Consider the following 20,273-nt stretch of genomic DNA (forward strand, 5'->3'; position numbering starts at 1 on the left):
ATATCGATTTTATCTCCTTCTTTAAAGACTGTATAATATTAATATCGTAATCGTTATAATGTAAAGTGATAAAATATAATCATTTATGATAAGAAATTTTGTTTTCCCCATCGAGAATGACCGAACTTTTATTTTGGATGCATTTGCGACGTCATCAACACGCGACAAATGTTCCACATGTGAACGAAGCAAGAAGCAGACGATCCACAACCGGGCACAGCAGCTAAAACCAGAGCCAGGAGCAGCAGCTAGACCCAGAACCAGGAACACCAGCTAAACCCAGAACCAGGTGACCTAGACCCGTTAACTGTGACCGTAACGACGAGTTTATAGCTCTTTATATCAGACTACACGGTGTGTGTTCGTGTGTGTATGTGTGCACAGCCACTTTCCTTTAAAGGGAATGCTTATTCGATGACCCTAGATCTTAAAATGGTGACTTATGTTTAATGTTTTCATGTTAAAATTATTCTAAATTATTTAAAAACACAGTTTCCAAACTAAGGACTGTCACTGTTTCGGCTAAAAGAGACACTCACTGTTTATACTGAGTACTGCTACTAAAATCTGAAGAGGAAAGAAACAGTGTTTTTATTTTTGGTAGGTAAAAGAAATCTTTAGAAATGAGTCAAAGCCAACATTTCCAAGCCAAGTGCTGAAATATAAACAAGATATGGAGTATATCTAACGATTTTCATGTCCCCCTACAACTGAGAATAGTGACTTTATTGATTATTATACCTAACAAGCAGCAAATTATAAAACCCAAAGCACATTGTTTTTCTAGTAAGAAGTGTAGTATAATCTAGAGGATGTGGTTTATGTGTGCTGTGAGTTTGATGGCACCACAACATCTTTTAGTGGAGGTATTACTTATTTTAAGGAGGCTTTATTTAATGTCTGAAGATAAATATGATCAACTGACCATTTTATCATTCTTTGAGTTTTATTCTGAAAGAGTTTAAAGTTCCTGTTTGACCTGCAGAAAATGAAGAGAGGAGAGGAGGAGGAGATGAACACAACAGAGGAGAAGGAGACAATGGAGGAGGAGGAGGAGAGAGAAGCCACTGGTGAGGATGAAGAGGAGGAGAGAGAGGCCATGGAGGAGGAGGAGGAGGAGGAGGAGGAGGAGATTGAAGGAGGTCAAGAGGATGCTGCTGTTGTCAGGATGAAGCCGAGCTCTGTAAAGAAAGATGCTGGAGGTCGCACGAGTTCAGGGAAGAAATGCGTTCCAGGTATTATCTACCTGGGTCACATTCCTCCGAGGCTCCGCCCAAGACACCTGAGGAATCTGCTCTCAGCGTACGGAGAGATCGGACGCGTCTTCCTCCAACCTGAAGGTACCTCAGAAAACTCAGTCGCACCTAAAGGATGTGTTTACAAACACACACTCTCATAAACACACTGACCACACACACAGATTGTTTAAAGTTGGTCAGGAACTTTGTCATTAGTCCAGTGTTTTGTGAGATTAATAGACTCTGCGTTCCTTGTGTTGGTTGTGACATTATTTTTCCCGACTCCGTCCATGATACAGACTGTGCTCGTCCCTGTGTGTATGCATGTGTTTGTGTCTCTTTACACATCAGGGGATAACTCTGCTGTGTGTGATGCAGAGGTCTATAACTCAACTTTAAACTTACAGCATTTTGCAGAAATGTAAAACTGTCACTTTATCATTTGTGTCCCTATAGTTAACATAATGACTGCTGTGTATATAGGAATGGGTACCAAATTAGGTACTATTATAGGTATTCTTTCTATAGTTTTGAGTATCGATTCATATAAAATAAAGTGGCAGCATGTTTAGGTACTTAAACACATCCTTGTGACTGTGAGGGATGGAAGAGTTAGGGATTTTCCATACTGGACATGAACACAACATTGCAAAATTATATATTGAGGAAAAAACAATTTAAATTGAAAAAAGTTTTATTATTAAAACAGATCAGTACGCAGAAGTATCGAAAATCAGTACCGTTGAAAGGTAGAAGATACCCATCCCTAGTTGTTTAGTCCCCAGAGTTGCTATGACCACAGTCATCTAAAACCACCACCAACAATAAGAACAACAACAAAAACAGCAGCTGCTCATTCAGACTCGTTGTTAAGGACACAATAAAAATGTTCCCTCATTTCCTCTGCCCTTGTTTCCTTGTCCACTCTTCTCTCTAGGAGGTCAAGTGAAGAGAAGAAAGAAGAAGTCTGGCTCGAGGAGGTGCGACTTCACTGAAGGGTGGGTGGAGTTTATCGATAAACGAGTCGCCAAACAAGTCGCAGCGTCTCTGCACAACACGCCGATGGGAACCAGGAAACGCCAACACTACTCCTCTGACCTGTGGTCTATGAAGGTAGGTCTGCTTGGCAACATGTGACCCCATTAACCCACCCTGTGACATCAGTGGACTCACCTGTCTGTCTGTCACCTGTCTGTCTCTCTGTAGTACCTGCACAGGTTTCAGTGGACTCACCTAAATGAGCGTTTGGCCTACGAGCAGACGGTTTTGCAGCAGAGACTCAGGACGGAGGTGTCTCAGGCTAAACGGGAGACAAACTTCTACCTGGACAACGTGGAGCGAAGCGGCCACCTGGACAACGTGAGGAAGAAGAGGCAGAAGGACGGTCAAGAGGTAAACTCACCTACATGTTACCTGTATGTTACCTGCAGCTTCAGGTGGAGCCAGTGGATTTTGGTGTAAACGCTGTTTGTGGTCCACAGGTGGAGGATAAGACCTGGGACTTCACGCAGCGTCAGACGGAGGACGAGATCCAGAGGAGGAAGAAGAAGAAGAACTCTGTTACCCAGAAGCACCTGGACAAAGCCAGCCTCCATCAGCAGAAGAGCCAATCAAACCTCTCGCTGCTCGCTAAGATTTTCAATACCAACAAATCAGAGTAACAGAGAAAGGACAGCTGATAGGCTGATGGTTGTCATGGAAACGGTACCAACCAACCAACCACATGGCATTCTGGGAAAGAGGCTCACGGCATCCTTTTCTCCTGTACTTGCACAAGCTGGTTAAGACTATTTACCTATCAGTGGACTGACCTTTGACCTTTGACCTTTAACCTTCTCTGGTCCCTGTCAAACACAGCTGTACAGGTAAATGATGTCATCACAAAACACCTGTAAAAATCTCCTTGTAAAATGTTGTAAATAAATCTCTTTGACATAACTGTGCTCTGTCTGTATGATCACCGTCTGTATACCTGTATAAAACAGTTTTTATAAACAGTTTATATATATATATGGTCTCAAACTTTTGATCAACTGATGAACAGACTATTTCAGTTTAATTGTTAATAAATTATGAACTCAAAAATCTTGGTATATTTTCTCTGAAAAGACAGTGAGAACGAGCTGGAGGAGGAGTTTTCACTTAGTTTATTTATTTTTTATTTTTATTTTTTTTATTGGTTACAAAAATTCCCTGAGAAATTTAGTACACAGCTGAACTAAAGAATAAGGAGTAAAGTATGTTTAAGTATTTATGAGTAGGAGCAGTATTACTAAGGAGATTGATTTGGGCAAGGATTATCTTATTGTGAAACCTCTCAATTATTTGTACCTACCTTTATATGTATATATATATATATATATATATATATATATATATATATATATATATATATATATATATATATATATATATATATATATAATTATTATTATATTATATTCCTTAAAAATAAATATTCCTTATTTTTATGGACTATAAGTCAATTTCACTACAAACATCGAACTGTTTATATTTACATCCAAACTGTCCATTTTTGTTTTTACTATTTTTCCAGAAGGAAAAAGAAATGAAATTCTGAGATTAAAGTCAAAATTCTGATTTTTTTTTCTCAGAATTCTGATATTTAACTCAGAATTTTGTCATTCTTTCTCAGAGAAAAAAATAGTATTAATTTTTTTTTTTTCGTTAGTTGCCCTCATCCTCCTTTGTAAAATCCTTAAACGTTTTTATTTTTTTTTTATTTCTGGTGTTTATAGATCCAGACCTTGAGGAGTAACAGGCCTTTATTTTTACTCATATTGAATCTTTTTTATTTTGACATTAAAAAAAATATAATGGGGTCAAACACATAAAAACATTTCATTAAACGTCCTTTCCTGCATTTATTGTGTTGTGTGTTTTATTCTGTATATAATTCTGTGACGTCACTAACGGTGCGCTGTGTGTGTGTTCCGTACGTCAGGACACACCGGAGGAGCGGAGCGGAGCAGCAACATGGCTGCAGATTACTGGGAGCCAAGAAGACCCGACACCTTGTCAGACTGAACCGAGCCAAAGGGGAACCCGGGACGGATCATTCCGGTGAGTACTTCACACCACCGGGCCTCCCGGGCCTCCCGGGAACGGTTCTTTCTGTCCGTGAGGGGAGCTGTTACCGGAGCAGCAGATAACCCGCTCCGCCTCCGCTGCTAATAATAACACTGATGACATTCAGTGCAGGAGATAGACGGGGCCCGTCCTCAGCACTCTGATACACAAACACATCGAGAGGACAGCAGAACATAGACGGTACCACTGAGACCCCAGAGCACAGACGTTAGCCGTTAGCTGCAGCACAGACGGATACGTACCTGTGGTTTCTAGGGACGCAGTGATTCACTGTGATGCCAGATACCTGTCGGTCAGGTGTTAGTATGTAAGCTGTCACCTAGGTGTTTGGTTTACACCTGTCAGTCAGGTGTTAGCATATAACTGTCAGATAGGCTAAACTAAGATGATTCTGTTTTTCAGGTGTTCATATAAAAGGTAGATAAACCCAGGTGTGTTGGTATCATCCACTACCTGTAGCACCTGACACATGCTCAGCAGGTGTTAGAGGAAGACAGGTGTTGAAGGTGTTAAATCAAAGTCCATTTTCAACTGGTGGGTTAGGGTTGGGGATGTTGTAAGATGCTGTCTTGTTATTTTAAAAGTGTGTTTGTACGTAGGTACAGGTAAGGACACTAGTGTGGGTCCAGGTACGCATCATCCTGCTGGAACTCCATCTATATTCTCAAAAAGAGACGTCTGCTCGGTCATTTTACACTTTAACGTTTGATTTTTTTTCACTTGAGTGTGCTAATGTGTTAATGTGTGCATGTCCAGGTGTGGTACCCAGACTGGCGGCTCCACCCCCTTCAGCATCCCGCCCCCCCCTGCCCCCTCGGGCCCCTCTGATGGAAAGGATGAGGAAGATCAAACGGCAGCTGTCATTCACTCTGGGGAGGGGCGGGGCCACAGGAGGGGACAGGAAGCAGAGTGACACCATCAACCAGGAAGTGACATCACTCAGCGACTCAGGTAAATCCAAATGCCAACCATGGGTTTGAGCAATTAAACTGAGATGATCTAAAACTGCAGTTCCCTGAGTGTCCACTAGTGTCCTAATGAATCAACACTCGGCACAAAAGCAGATTAATCAGATAATTAATCAGATAATTAATCAGATGATTAATCAGATGATTAATCAGGATATAAATCTAAAGATCATGTTTTTGATTGTTTTTATGTTGATTTCTCTTCTGTTATGTTTTTTTGTTCCTCCTCTCAGAGGTGATGTCCCGTCGTGGTTCTTCTTCTTCTTCTGCTGGTTTAAAGGTTCGAGGTTCTTCTTCTTCTGTTTCATCTCTTCTTCAGTCTTATGGACGAAAACCCCGAATCCTTGGGCGCAGCCTGAGCTCGTACCTGAACCACACCACCCGCCTGGGTACTAATACTCTCAACACAAGTACAAATACTACGGATACTACAACCACACCATGTGATCTTACTGTGGTGGTGTTTTCTCAGAGATTGTTCACGAGGACGTGAAGATGAGTTCGGATGGTGAAAGTGATCCGGCTTCTTCATCCGACGATGTTCAGAGTCCAGTCAGAGTCAGGATGAGGAACAAGAAGATCTCCTCTGAGGTACACACACACTCTCACACACACACACACACACAGTCTTGCATGGACTCTGGTGTCCAGTATCTCTATCTCTGTCTCTTCATCTCTGTTTTTTTCCTGTCTGCTGTTCCAGGACATAAACAAGCGTTTGTCGTTGCCGGCTGATATTCGTCTTCCTGATGGTTACCTGGAGAAGTTTAACGTGATTGGTCCGTCTCTGTTTGATCAGCCAATCAGCAGACGGCTGCGCAGAGTGTCCCTGGTGTGTAAGCTTGAACTCTTCCTCTCATCATCTTTTGTTTAATTGAGTTCAGTAGTTTTAATACGCTCCCTGATCTGTAGAAAGGTGTTAGCTTCACACTGAGGTGAGGAGTTTTCCGACAGCAGCTCATTAGCTCGTTAAAATGACTCCAGAAACGACCTTGAGTTCTGCCCCGCTCTTTCTTTTGATCGATGTGTGAAATGTGAAACCTCTCTGTGTCTTTGCAGTCAGAGATTGGTTTTGGGAAACTGGAGACTTACATCAAGCTGGACAAACTGGGCGAGGTGAGGACAAATGGAGCGTTTGAATCCGGCTGCTTTAAAGGTTTAGTGTTCTGCAGAGGGAGATGTTCCCGTCTCATCTTTATGTTTTCTCCAAGGTTTTACAGGTTTATCATTTTTAAAACTAAGAATCTGCCTGATGTCTACACATGTACCAGTAAATAGCCCCAAAAATGTACCTGTGCTGATATGAGGCTGCTTCATGACCAGCTCAAAGCGAGTATTCTGTATGTGTTTTTAAGACCCATCAACATTATGATGGTGAGACTGACAGTAATACCTGCAGATCACAAAAACAAACAACAGCCACTTACACAGACCTTTACACACCTACTCTGATCTACGCAGGCCTACGGGAGCCTACAAGATTTAACCAGTCTATACCAATCTATACTAGTCTGTAACAGTCAGTATCAGTCTACAACAGTCTAAGTTTATAACAGTTTATAGTAGTCTATAACATTCTCTAACAGTCCATAAAAGCCTGAGTCTTTAAACTCTGTAGCAGTTTTTAACAGACTGTAACAGTACATAAAAACTTTAATGGTCTATATAAGTCTATTAAAGTCTTTAACAGTAGTCTATAATAATCTATAACAATCTACTATGATAGGCTTAAACAGTCTCTAACAGACTTTAAAGGTCCCATATTCTGCTCCTTTTCTGCAGTTTAATGTGGATCATTGATGTCTTCATGAAATGGTAGTAACATGTTTTGGTCCAAAAAGCCAATAAATCAAGCACAGCAGCATTGTTTCCAGGCTCTCATAGCCCCTCTGTTCAGAACGCTCTGATTTAGTGGGCGTGGCCTTCATATGTAAATGAGCCACCGCTGATACCGCCCCGCTCTTCCACGTCACTGAGAGCGGCGCCACGAGCTCCGAGTGCACAATGTTTAGAAAACAGCGAAGCTCATTTACCGCAACTTTACAGGCTAAAACAACAGGCTAACCACAGCTAAAGTTAGCATCCTGAAGCTAACACAGAGACAGGGGGACACTGAGGAAAAGCTCTTCCATCTGCTCCACAGCACACAGCATTTAAAATACTCACATTTCCAGGGTCCCAGGTTTGTTGGAGGATGGTTGGTAATGCGCCTGGATTCAGGACCAGTCTATTGGCTAGCCCTCTGTTGGACTGTCCAAAGTTGGAAAAGCAGTCGGCCGTGAAGTGACTTGCACACACATGCACAGTTTTACTGAGTGTAGGTGGAACATTTCCTGATAAATAAACTCTAGACACTTAGTCTGTCTTCTTCAGAGATGGGAAGCTTGTGCATGGAACTATGTGGTTGTTTACAGCCAAAAACAGAGCAGTGATGGCTCTTCAACGGACCAATCAGGTCAGACTTGCTCCTGATTGGTCAAAAAAGGGAATTGCTGACGTTGGCAAATCCCCAAAATCCAAACAGCATTCACAAGCTCTACTAAGTACAGGTTTGGTCATTAAATATCCCATTTTGTAGGCTGGGAGGAAAGACAAAGACCCGCACATTTCACTAAAAGACTTGATAAAGTGATTTTTGTATAATATGGGACCTTTAATAGTCTATAACACTATTAGAAACTACAACAAAGTAGAATAGTCGATAACACTAATACAGACCATAAAAGACTATAATAGTCTGAAACAATCTAATACAAACTTTAATAGACTATAACAGTCTATAACAGACTATTATAGTCTATAACACTATTACAAACTATTATGGTCCATAGCACTCTAATACAGACTACTACAGACTAAAATAGTCCATAATAATCTATAACACTGTATGACAGTCTATAACAGTCTATAACAGACTATAATTGTATTTAACACTCTTATTCAGACTGTAACAGACTATTATGGTGTTAACGCTTTATTACAATCAAACCTGTGGCTGTCTTCAGAAATTTTTTGACCCATCCTTTACTCTGATTGGGTCTCATTTATGGGCCTTCACTCTGAGAGATTACATAACAACCGTCCATCTCTGTCCCTGACCTGTCAGTCCCTTGCCTGTCTGTCTCTCACCTGTCTTCCTCTCACCTGTCTCTCTGCAGGGAACTTATGCTACAGTGTATAAAGGTCGCAGTAAACTCACGGAGAATCTTGTGGCCCTGAAAGAAATCCGTCTGGAGCACGAGGAAGGAGCTCCCTGTACGGCCATCAGAGAAGGTATTCCTGGAGAGCCCATGAACAACCATGGAGTTACACTAACATGTCTGTGAGTCTGCATGTAGTGTGTTAGTGTGTGTTTACTGACGTGTGTATCTTCTACCTCAGTGTCTCTTTTGAAGGATCTGAAACATGCGAACATCGTCACACTTCATGACATCATCCACACCCAGAAGTCCCTCACCTTGGTGTTTGAGTATCTGGTGAGACACACACACACTTTTGCACAAACATCTCTGTTATTGTGTGTTTAAGGGTTGCTGAAGTCGTTTCTTTTATTTAATTTTCAGGACAAAGATCTTAAACAGTATCTGGACGACTGTGGAAACAGCATCAATGTCCACAACGTCAAGGTAAGAAAACCTGAGTGAGTCTGTTTGTGTATGAGTTTCCTCATTTAAAACTTGAAATGTAGGAAAGATTAAAGTGGCGGTTCATCACCTCTCTCAAAGATCAGGTCTGCACCTTGTTTTTTTTATTTAACAGACTAAACAGTTATACGTTATTTATCTTATTTACATGACGTGAGGTCATTTCTGTCTCATGGTCACTTGTTCACATCTCTGCTCTCTGTATCGTGCACAGCAGTGTTCAGCTGCAATGCTTACACAGACAGATAAACATGTACACCCCCTGTCCAACAGACAGTCGGGAAAAATATTGTCACAACCACCACAAGACATGCAGCAGATAACTTTGCCTCTTTAAGTGCCTTTTTGTATTTAAGATTTAATATGATTAATAAAACAAATATTTCATCATTTATTTTTGTGTTTGTATGTATAGGTGGGGTTTGACAGTGGGGTTTTGGGGTTTGGAGGTAGGGGGTTGGTTTGCCCGAGGCCTAAAACTAGCCAGGACCACCTCTGGTCTGTAGGTCTCATTAAGTTTTTTGAATGTTAACTGATCTGAACTTCAGTCATGTCTGGATTTGAGCAACACGTGCTTTTATTACTGGTTGGTTAACTGTGTTGCCCTGGTAACCAGTTACTCCTCTGACTGCTCTGTTTTTTTTTCTCAGCTCTTTCTTTTCCAGTTGCTGCGGGGCTTGTCGTATTGTCACCGGAGGAAAGTGCTCCACAGAGACCTGAAACCCCAAAACCTCCTGATCAACGAGCGAGGAGAGCTCAAGCTGGCTGACTTTGGTGAGCGGACTTTTCATGTTGACTTCTTCAAACTGGGCATGAAGAAAAAAAACAGCTTTGGGCTCTGAATCAAAGATGAAAGGGGGGATTGTTTCTAATCCTGTTTGTTCCTTCCTTCACAAACTCCTCTCATCTTTTCTGGCTTAAGATCTCCATCTTCCTTTTCTTTATGCATGCTGCACACCTCTTCAACTCACTTCGATAACAAAGACCAGAATCCTGCAAAGATTTGATTCACTCAGGTGTGACTTTTTCTTTCAGGTTTGGCGAGGGCAAAGTCTATCCCAACAAAGACGTACTCTAACGAGGTCGTGACGCTGTGGTACAGACCACCGGACATCCTGCTGGGCAGCACCGATTACTCCACGCACATCGACATGTGGTCAGTACAGATGTGGTAGAGTAAAGCCCTGTTTTCACCAAGTAGTCCGGTACGGATCGGTACATTTTGGTTGGATAGGTCAAGCAAACTGTGCCCTTCTTGGTAGGTGGAGTGTTAGCCAAATGCTGATAACTGCATCAGCTACGTAATTGCGTGATGGCGGGACACAGTGTACCCTGCTAGTAAATCCAACGAAGAAGAAAAACTCGACACATTAAACAAAGAGAATCAATGGAAGACATCCAGCAATTTGTCTTCTTTGTGATTGGCATGTGGCTCTTTGTTACAAAGAACAATTAGGCTTTGTTTCAGAGAAGACTGACAGCTGCTGTCGCACAGGAAGTGATGATTCTTTCCACCAATCAGCTGTCTGAAGTGTTTCTAGCTCCACCTTCTGGGGTCTTGGTATGTGTGCCACCCCACCAGAGGGGAATCAAAAAGTGGGACGGTACGGGTGGGTAATTTGGCAATCGGTCCCAGTTTTAGTCAAAAGAAGCGACACAAAATTTCCACCAAGACGAACCAACGTGAAAGGCTTGGTGGAAACAGGGCTGAACAGGAGTGTGGTAATGCAACAAAACTGTTATTGTTAAAAGGAAGAGGTAAAAAACACAACCTTAGTTTTAACTAGTGTCTGTTTTTAATCGGTCTGTCTGCCTGTCTGTTTCCTGTCTGTCTGTCTGTAGGGGTGTTGGTTGTATCTTCTATGAGATGGCGACAGGTCGTCCTCTGTTTCCTGGCTCTACGGTGGAGGAGGAGCTTCACTTCATCTTCAAACTCTTGGGTGAGCCAATCAGCTTCAGTTACCTTTCTGAGATGTGTCTGTGTGTGTTAGTTAACAGTTTGTAAGTGTAAATGTCTTCATAATGTTGGTTATCAGGTAAAGGATGATATTTAAAGGCCCTGTGAGGACTTTCTAAGGGATCTTGAAATTTTCTCAGTGTAAAATTTTTGGCTGTTCATAATCCATGATCAGAAAAAAGACAGAAGAGCTGAGGAAAGCTAAAGCTCCAAATGGGAGAGTGATAGAACAAGAGCTAAGGGCTAAAACACAAGCTAAAGGCTAAAACAAGAGCTAAAGGCTGAAACAAATGCAAAAGTCTGAAACAAGAGCTAAAGGCTGAAACAAGAGCTGAAGGCTTAAACACAAACTAAAGGCTAAAACAATACCTAAAGTCTGAAAGAAGAGCTAAAGCTAAAACACAAGCTGAAGGCAAAAACAAGAGCTGAAGGCTGTGCTAAAGGCTAAAACAAGATTTAAGGGTTAAAACAAGAGCTGAAGGCTGAAACACAAGCTAAAGGCCAAAACAATACCTAAAGGCTGAAAGAAGAGCTAAAGGCTTAAACAAAAGCTAAAGGCTAAAACAAGAGCTTGAGGTTAAAAAACCAATCTGTTTGTGGTAATGTTGCCTCCAACCCACAGTCAGCAGTTATTCTGCAGTGGTCTGTTCAAACTTGAGAGTCTATCAATAAAATGAAGAGTGAGGTTACGTTAGCTCTGCTTGGTGAGGTTGGAGTTGGTAGATGAGCTCTGGTAGGAAATAAGACACCAAACTTCAAACTGAGTTTGATTGTTACCACTTTTCAAACAATAGATAAATACATCACTTCATCGCATCCTGGGAAAAGTTATCTTAAACAAAGAAAAGTAGAGTAAAAAAAAGAAGCTCCACGCTCCAAGCTTGGTCACGTCTTAGCGACAGTGGGTGATGGTGCTCATGGGAAACGGAAATCCTGAAAAAAGGAGCTTTTTTCTAACGGTCCTCACAGAGACTTTAAGTATGAATTTATCAAGTTTTTCATGTGTGAGCAGGAACTCCGACGGAGCAGAGCTGGCCTGGGATCAGTTCAAACGACGAGTTTGTGACGTACAACTACCCACAGTACAGAGCTGAGAGACTGAGCACACACACTCCCAGGTAAACACACACACACTTCCAGGTACACCGCTGATACACACACAGCTAAAGGAAGTTGACTCTATTTTGTCTGTGTGTGTGTGTGTGTGTGTGTGTGTGTGTGTGTGTGTGTGTGTGTGTGTGTGTGTGTGTGTGTGTGTGTGTGTGTGTGCGTGTGTGTGTGTGGGTGTGTGTGTGTGTGTGTACAGACTCAGCAGTGAAGGTGTGGAGCTGTTGTCAAAGTTCCTGCAGGTCAGTGAACGTCTCCTTGCTTTTTAATAAAGTTTTTAAATGATCGATAAAGACATGAAAACTGAACTTCCTCCAGGTGGGACGACTTTTGTGCCCTTGTTTAAAGTAAATTCACAGTAAATGGTCTGTTCCTGCCAGCAGGGGGCGGCATTGTGACCTCAGGTAAATACTGACGTGTAGGTGTGATCAGTTCAGGATTCTTCTGATGCAGGATCAGGAGTCACTTGTTTAGCTCCTTTGAACAAAACATTGCCGTCCATCCTTGTGCGTGTAACTACCATCAAATCGACCTTATCTACGCTCTCTTGGCAGAGAAGCTGCTCCTTCTACAACTTCCAGGTCACGATGAGCCAACAAATTAAATAATGACAACAAAATCAACCGTGGCCCTGATTCATAATTGTAGATCAACTGAACAAACGATACACGGATTTGACCAAAACCTAAAATGTTGATTGGGAAAAATTCACTCTCCATTAGGACCTTGGACAGTTCTGAGCCCTAATGGCTATGTGCGTGTTATAGCCTGCTACTGCCACCAGGTGGTGCTACCATCATGACCCAAAGTGCTCTGTAGATCTGTCAACACACCAGTCTCATGAGAGTCAGGGTGACCTCTTTGCATATTGCTGTGGTGAGTCTTGAAGAACGATGTGTTCAGAGGAGGATTTTGCATCATGCATGTAAAATCCAGAGCAGAATGAGTGGTAACTTCCTGTTTCATGGTGGAACGTCAAAGTATGTTGCCAGGGACTGACTCAACAAATAATAAACCCAAACAAAAGAAATAATATCAAAGCAAAGCCAGAGCAGAAATTACATCATCATGTGTCATAATGTGTTTAATCTTTATTTCCAGTTTGAAGGGAAGAAGAGGATCTCAGCTGACGCGTCCATGAGCCATCCTTACTTCAGTAACCTGGGAAACAGAGTGAAGTCACTTCCTGACAGTAAGTGTAAACCTTTGACCTGCTTTGAACTAATGACATCACTGTGTCTGATGACATCACTAAGTCACTCTGATGTTTACTTCAGCGACATCCATCTTCAGTCTGCCAGAGATCCACCTGGAGAAGGAAACAGTCAGACCAACAGCCGCAGCTGACTCAGGTAAAAAAACACACGCACACACACACACGAGTTGAACTGTAAACTTCCACATAAAACAGCCTTTTGAACTAAGTTACAAAGAAATACTGGATCTATTTGTTTCTTTACTTCTCTCTGCAGCCAACAGTCCAACCAGGAGGCAGAGTCTGCTCTTCTGAGTTTCCCAAGTAGGCGGGGTTTGTCTTTATGACATCATCGAGGAAGTTGGGTCTGCTGAAGAACAGGAAGTAAAAACATGCAATAATAAAATCCCAAACGTTACAATCACTTCACAGCATGTTGTTGTCAAAGGACAACAGAGTGACCTCAGCTGACAAAGCAATGTTTGACTGAAGTCGACGTGGATGAAATCAGTCTTCCATTTCACTGATTCACGAGAAGTTTTTAAAAAACTTTTTCAGGATCTAAGAGTTCTGGAACGCCGCCTCGTTGTCATGGAAACACTTGGATGCTGTTATGTTCCACCTACTCATACACTTGCAGCAAATCTCAGTTGATCCGACTTCTACGTGATGACATCGCTGATGATGTCATCAGAGTTGGACTGGTGATCATTCAATCAAACACAGAGTTTTGTCATGTTTTTGGCGTGTTTGCTGCAGACCTTCAGTGTTATTTATTCTGAAAAAAAACAAAACAAAGAGAAGCCATTTTATTCTAACGGAAAGACTCTTATTCTGAAAGTTAGGAGCTTGTTCCTGCTGTTCTGCATGTGTGTGTTGTACACTCAGACTGTGATGCTGTAGATATATTTATCGTAGAGTGTAGTACAAAACACTGACGTTCATGGGAGGTCAAATGCTGCTTTATTTTGAAAAGGTCACTTCTTTCCTGTTTCATTGCATTGACCCACAAAGCAGAGTTCCAGTTCAAGTTTCCTGTTGAACAGTTTTTACTTCAAAGAAGAAACAGGTTTCAGTTTCTGAGCCCTTAACAGTTAGCCCGCTGCTAGCTCAAAATTTAATTACTGTTCACTCCTAGCTGACTTTTAGCTCACTGCTAGCTAACATCTAGCTCGCTATAGAACAACCTTTAACTTCCCTCAAGCTAACAGTTACATCACTATAAAACCACTAGCTCGCTACTTGAAAGCTGTTAGCCTACTGTTAGCCATCCCTAAGCTCTCTGTTATCCAAACATTACGTTACTGCTTTTAAACCGTAAGCTAACTGCTCCCCAACCATAAGCTGACAGTATGATGTTGGTCTGCACTTGGCTAAGTATGAGCAGAATTTCAGGGTAAGCTAAGCTAAACCTTCCTTATAGCAGACTGAATGTTAACCAACTGCTAACCTGTTTTATATTAACATTTTTACCATTAGCCAACTTTTGGCCTACTGCTGGACAACAGCTAGCTCATTGTTTGCATAATTTGAGCTAATAATGTTTGCTGACTGTTGTAATAATGCTAGCTAACTAATAGCTAGCAGTTAACCAATTATAAACTGAATGTTTGCTGACTGTATGCTAAATGTTAGCTCAGTTACAGCTGACCGTCAGCTAAATGTTAGCTAACAAGTTGCAGAATGTTAGTAGTCTACCGGCTACATGTTAGCTTACGTATGGCAGGCTGTTAGCTGAATGTTGGCAGACTCTCAGCTTAATGTTAGCTGACATATAGCAGACTGTCAGCTAAATGCTGGCTTACTGTTTGCATAATGTAAGCTGATAATGTTTGCTGACTGTTGGATTAATGCTAGCTAACTGATAGCTGTCAGTTAACCAATTATTAGCTGGATGTTTGCTGACTATAAAATGAATGTTAGATTAGTTGTAGCTGACTGTCAGCTAAATGTTAGCTTACATGTATCAGACTGTTGCCTAAATGTTAGCTGATATTTAGCAGAATGCTAGCTAAATGTAAGTACTAGTCTGAATGTAAGCTGACATATGGCAAACTGTAAGCTAAATGTTAGCTTATGTACAACAGACTGTTAACAGGCTGTCAGCTGAATGTTAGCTTACTGTTTGCATAATATGAGCTAATAATGGATTGGATTACTGCTAGCTAACTGATAGCTGTCAGTTTACAAATAATAAGCTGATAATGTTTGCTGACTGTCGGCTTAATGTTAGCTCAGTTGTAGCTGACTGTCAGCTAAATGATAGCTTACATACAGCAGACTGTCGCCCAAGTGTTAGCTTACTTTTAGCAGACTGCTAGCTAAAAGTTAGCATACTTGTCTTAATGTTAGCTGACATATAGCAGACTGTAAGATAAATGTTAGCTTAGGTAAAGCAGACGGTTAGCAGGCTGTCGGCTAAATGTTGGCCTACTGCTAGCTAACTGCTAGCTGTCAGTTAACCATTATTAGCTGAATGTTTGCTGACTGTAAACTGAATGTTAGCTCAGTTGTAGCTGACTGTCGGCTAAATGTTAGCTTACGTAAAGCAGACTGTCAGCATAATGTTAGCTTACGTACAGCAGACTATTAGCTGAATGTTAGCTTACACTAGCTGAATGTTAGTTTCTTATAGCAGACTGTTATCAGACTCTTGGCTTAACGTTAGCTTACATTAGTTAGTTTTAGCAGACTGTTAGCTTGGTCAGCTGGATTTTAGCAATTGCTGAATCATCACAGGAGATCCTGAGATCGTTTTGAGGTGAGCTCTCTGTCACTCATGGCCGCCAAACAAAATTGGTTGTTGTCCACACAGAGAGACTTAGCTCATTAGAAGCTATTCATGTTACCATAACAGTATTTTACCCTGCTTTAAAAATCAGGAACGTTAGCTAATGCAATATTTTAGCATCTCACCTCCAAATATTCTACTGTCAAACAACGAGAAACTGAACTGAGATAAACACACAGAAGTCTGAAGAACAGCTTCTCCATCACAGGAGTATGGAGTGGGCGGAGCTTATTGAACCCTGCACACACCGACTTACTGACAAGATGTACGGCTTTTTACTGTTAGTCCACATAGATGCTTTGCCAACGGTTTATCAGGCTTAGGCTTATATCACTTCATGAGATTCTCATTTATTTCAGACAAAGATTGTGAGAAATACTTTTTTAAGGATTTGGTTTCAGGAGTAGGAATGTGTATATTTTTCTTAACATGATTAAGATGTAGATTTTTTTTTAATTTGTAGAGAAATATTTATGATCAAGAGACAATAAGGACTGACGAGTTTTACTGTTTGAGTCAAAGTGATCTGTTACAATCTGCTGTAAAAATCATGTGTGTACATGTTAGGAGTTTAAGTGATCTGGTACCTGCCAGGTGTTATTGATCATCAGTGGGTGCGATGCAAACGTTCAAAGAGTGACGGATATCAGAAATCAGTTTTGTGTCATTTTAAAACTTGGTATTGGTTGGTAAGTTGAAAAATAGACTTTATAATGTTCCTCGGCTGCTCAGTGAGCGTGTAAAGTTTCTGTGAAAGGAGGAAGTGATGTCATGAGGGCGGAGTCTTACTGGAGGTTAGTCACTCCTGTACGTTCAGGGTTTATGTTGAATGTAAGTACAGACTGTTGATGTGAGCAGAAGTTTACGCCCGATGTTTTTACAGATAAGTTTTAATCTGCAGTGTTTGTTAGAAAACCGTGTTTAGGCTTAGAGTAAAACATCCAGACTGATCCGGAACAATCAGTTAGCTTAGTTCAGGAGCTGCTACCCAGGACAGGTCTCACACAGAAGAAACAGTTCATGCTTTTGGGACGGTGGCGTTTTCATTTTGTACGAGAGACTACTCTTTTATCAATATCATTACAACAGGCTGTCTTGTGATCTGAAATCCATGATGTGAGTCTCAGCCTCCACACGGGACAGATTCACACGCGTAATCAAAAGGGACTGAGTAACACAATCAACCTGGATTCAGGCTCCCAGCGTCGTTAAGGATAGTTAAGGATGACCCGACTTGTGGTGTTTGGAGTCTAGATTAGTTTGATCAGCTTTTGTAAATGACACAAGCTTCGTTTTTGTTGGACATGATACCAAAGTTATCTGTAACACTCAGCACTGCATGATCAATACTTCCAGATAACTTCTATGCTGTTTATTTTTAATATTCTTCCATCTGCCGAGAAGGCACTGCAACGTATCCGATGCTATAAATGATCCTACTTGAAGTATCAGTAAAAGTATGGAAAATAAAGTATATCTTGTTAATGTATACAATTACGTTTACACATATATTGTGGATATATATTTACAGTATATAAAACATTAAAGTTCTTTATTTATTATCAGTGTCTGTTCATCACGTGATCCTGGATTTAAACTGTTCAGTTTTTGTTGATGTGTATTTTTTAAAGATCCCATATTATGCATAAATAACTTTATTAAGTCTTTTGGTGAAATTTGTGGGTCTTTGTCTTTCCTCCCAGCCCACAAAATGTGATATTTAATGACAAAACCTGTTCTTAGTAGAGCTTGTGAATGTAAAATCCTGACCTAAAACGAGCTATTTGGATTTTGGGGATTTGCTGACGTCAGTGATTCCCTCTTTTGACCAATCAGGAGCAAGTCTAACCTGATTGGTCCATTGGAGCAGATAAAAACCCCCTCCCAGGGAGGAGAATGCCAAAGTTGAAGAGCCATCACTGCTCTGTTTTTGGCTGTAAACAGCCTCATAGTTCCATGCTCAAGCTTCCCATCTCAGAAGAAGACAGACTAGGTGTCTAGAGTTGATTTATCAAGGAAATGTTCCAGCTACACTCAGTAAAACTGTGCATGTGTGTGCCAGTCACTTCACGGCCGACTGCTCTTCCAACTTTGGACAGTCCAACAGAGGGCTAGCCAATAGACTGGTCCTGAATCCAGGTGCATTACCAACCATCCACCAACAAACCTGGGACCCTGGAAATGTGAGTATTTTAAATGCTGTGTGCTGTGGAGCAGATGGAAGAGGTTTTCCTCAGTGTACCCCTTGTCTCTGTGTTAGCTTCAGGATGCTAACTTTAGCTGCGGTTAGCCTGTTGTTTTAGCCTGTAATGTTACGGTAAATGAGCTTCGCTGTTTTCTAATCATTGTGCACTCGGAGCTCGTGGCGCCGCTCTCAGTGACGTGGAAGAGCGGGGCGGTATCAGCGGTGGCTCGTTTACATATGAAGGCCACGCCCACTAAATCAGAGCGTTCTGAACAGAGAGGCAATGAGAGCCTGGAAACAATGCTGCTGTGCTTGATTTATTGGCTTTTAGGACCAAAACATGTTACTACCATTTCATGAAGACATCAATGATCCATATAACATCTTTAAATAAGACGTTTTTCTGGAGTGGTCAGGTGAATGTCGCTCAGATTAAGTCTAAAAAGACATTTTCTACTGATAAGACAAAAACACTTGATAAGATTTCCGTTTTTCCACTGTAGAATCAGAATCAGATTTATTGCAAAGTACTTTTTACATTACGAGGAATTTGTCTTGACCAGTTGTTGCAATGGTGAAAAAACAAGAGCATAAATACAGTCATAAAATATTAAGAATATGAAAACAAGGTTGTTTGCCTGTAAAAGTGAAAAATACAATATTTACAAAACAAAAATAGCCACAGTATGGGTGAGAAAACTCTTCTCTGGTGTTAGAGCTTTCAGTATTATGGCAAAACACAGAATTAAACACAAAACAAGACAAAACAAAAGCACACCGTGACCGTGCACGGCACCGTCAATGCCCCCTACTGTCAACAGGAAGTGATCTGTTTACCTCTATGATTAAAACTCCTCCTTTTCCTAACATATTGTTTTCCATCATGCTCAGAGATTTCTTTCAAGCCTTCATAAAGCATCACTAACCAAGGCGCCATGTTAAACTCTGATGTCTTGCCATGAACCAGGACGTCAGTGTAGCTCCTTCATGTAAGGTCCAATCTGCTTCAAATTTCTAACACACCATCAAGATTTCAAACTGTGAATAATTTCCTGAGAGATCTACTCCATTTGTCCTCTTCTCTGGCCTCTTCTCTGACATCTTCTGTGACCTCGTACACTCGGTTCATCTGCAGGAGAAGAGCAGGGTTTGATTTCATCAACATCAGCTAGCTTTAGAGGAGAAAAGAGGTTTAAAAACCTGAATCTAAATAAACTCACCTCGATGAAATGATCAGGCTCTTCATCGGGTTCTAATAACACACATTAAGAAAGAAGGATCACGCTAAGTCAGTTTTTTACTCTGGACAAATTGGCTTTGTTCTGTATCTCCTCACCTTTAGGCTGACTGGTTTTCCTCCAGACAAATATCATCACAGCTGACAACGACCCCACGGACACAATGACCAGAATCAGGCGAACTTTCAGGGAGCAACCTGTGAACGTTGAAATAAAAAAAAGTTGAATTCTTTGGGTGTGGTGTAGAATAAGGTCATGTTCCATGGTTACATCAGCCAATCACAGCGCACCCAGTGTCTAAGTGACTTTCTGTCAGTGATCGCAAGGGGAGATGCTATCCTGAGCGGCTACAATAGTGGACATAAACAAGAAAAGCAGCCAAACAGATAAAGCTTTTTCCTAAACGAGGAAGAAGCTTGGCTCGAATTTCACTCACAAAGAGCGAAACAAGTTAGCTGTCTGCTACCTAGGTACAGTGGGGGAAATAAGTATTGAACGTGTCAACTTTTTTCTCATCACATTTATTTCCAAAGCTGCAATTCAAATGAAATTTCTCCCAGACATTGGTATTAACTCAAATAATCCACACATGAAAAGAAATCACAACGTTCAGGTCCATAAATAATGATTATGGTGAATTAAGTACAGTAACACAGGAAAAAAGTATTGAACACGCTAATTGAGACTCATCTAATACTTAGTGGAGAAGCCTTTGTTTGCAATGACAGCTTCCAGAAGCTTCTTGTATGTTTGAACTAATGGCCCACACTGCTCAGGTGTGATTTTGGCCCATTCCTCTGCACAGATTGTCTTTAAATCTTGAATAGTCTTTGGTGCAG

At 41.2% G+C, this 20,273-nt stretch overlaps 2 protein-coding genes and 1 long non-coding RNA gene across 3 annotated transcripts; 2 read left to right on the forward strand and 1 right to left on the reverse strand.

The window, feature by feature from the left end:
• Positions 1 to 130: 130 nt before the first annotated feature.
• Positions 131 to 3,217, forward strand: abt1 (activator of basal transcription 1). Its single transcript, XM_074680972.1, has 5 exons — positions 131 to 289; positions 986 to 1,340; positions 2,176 to 2,351; positions 2,445 to 2,630; positions 2,720 to 3,217. The coding sequence occupies exons 2-5, from the start codon at positions 989 to 991 to the stop codon at positions 2,897 to 2,899; spliced, it is 894 nt and encodes a 297-aa protein (XP_074537073.1). The 5' UTR covers positions 131 to 289; positions 986 to 988; the 3' UTR covers positions 2,900 to 3,217.
• A 968-nt stretch (positions 3,218 to 4,185) lies between these two features.
• cdk16 (cyclin dependent kinase 16) lies at positions 4,186 to 17,573 on the forward strand. The gene is made up of 17 exons (XM_074680969.1): positions 4,186 to 4,322; positions 5,106 to 5,300; positions 5,551 to 5,706; positions 5,790 to 5,908; positions 6,021 to 6,149; positions 6,377 to 6,433; positions 8,476 to 8,590; positions 8,699 to 8,793; positions 8,881 to 8,943; positions 9,612 to 9,735; positions 9,997 to 10,117; positions 10,804 to 10,901; positions 11,931 to 12,036; positions 12,225 to 12,267; positions 13,127 to 13,217; positions 13,303 to 13,377; positions 13,498 to 17,573. Exons 2-17 carry the CDS (start codon positions 5,177 to 5,179, stop codon positions 13,533 to 13,535), a joined length of 1,554 nt encoding a protein of 517 aa, XP_074537070.1. The 5' UTR covers positions 4,186 to 4,322; positions 5,106 to 5,176; the 3' UTR covers positions 13,536 to 17,573.
• A 1,234-nt stretch (positions 17,574 to 18,807) lies between these two features.
• Positions 18,808 to 19,634, reverse strand: LOC141800012 (uncharacterized). Its single transcript, XR_012599281.1, has 3 exons — positions 19,533 to 19,634; positions 19,417 to 19,448; positions 18,808 to 19,325 (listed from the first exon to the last, which is right to left on the reverse strand). It is a non-coding gene; the product is annotated as an uncharacterized LOC141800012 (long non-coding RNA).
• Positions 19,635 to 20,273: the final 639 nt, after the last annotated feature.

This window comes from Halichoeres trimaculatus, unplaced genomic scaffold (assembly GCF_033239565.1).
Source record: "Halichoeres trimaculatus isolate MK-OKI-2021-1 unplaced genomic scaffold, fHalTri1.1 fHalTri1_scaffold_11, whole genome shotgun sequence".
Classification (NCBI taxonomy): domain Eukaryota; kingdom Metazoa; phylum Chordata; class Actinopteri; order Labriformes; family Labridae; genus Halichoeres; species Halichoeres trimaculatus.

What these genes read in the sequence shown, in the direction of transcription:
- cdk16 (XM_074680969.1), top strand. Translation starts at nt 5,177, where the DNA reads ATGGAAAGGATGAGGAAGATCAAACGGCAGCTGTCATTCACTCTGGGG. An exon ending in GAACCACACCACCCGCCTGG is followed by an intron (nt 5,707 to 5,789) that starts GTACTAATACTC and finishes GTGTTTTCTCAG; the next exon opens with AGATTGTTCACGAGGACGTG. An exon ending in AGCTGGACAAACTGGGCGAG is followed by an intron (nt 6,434 to 8,475) that starts GTGAGGACAAAT and finishes GTCTCTCTGCAG; the next exon opens with GGAACTTATGCTACAGTGTA.
- abt1 (XM_074680972.1), top strand. Translation starts at nt 989, where the DNA reads ATGAAGAGAGGAGAGGAGGAGGAGATGAACACAACAGAGGAGAAGGAG. An exon ending in CGTCTTCCTCCAACCTGAAG is followed by an intron (nt 1,341 to 2,175) that starts GTACCTCAGAAA and finishes TCTTCTCTCTAG; the next exon opens with GAGGTCAAGTGAAGAGAAGA. An exon ending in GGCAGAAGGACGGTCAAGAG is followed by an intron (nt 2,631 to 2,719) that starts GTAAACTCACCT and finishes TGTGGTCCACAG; the next exon opens with GTGGAGGATAAGACCTGGGA.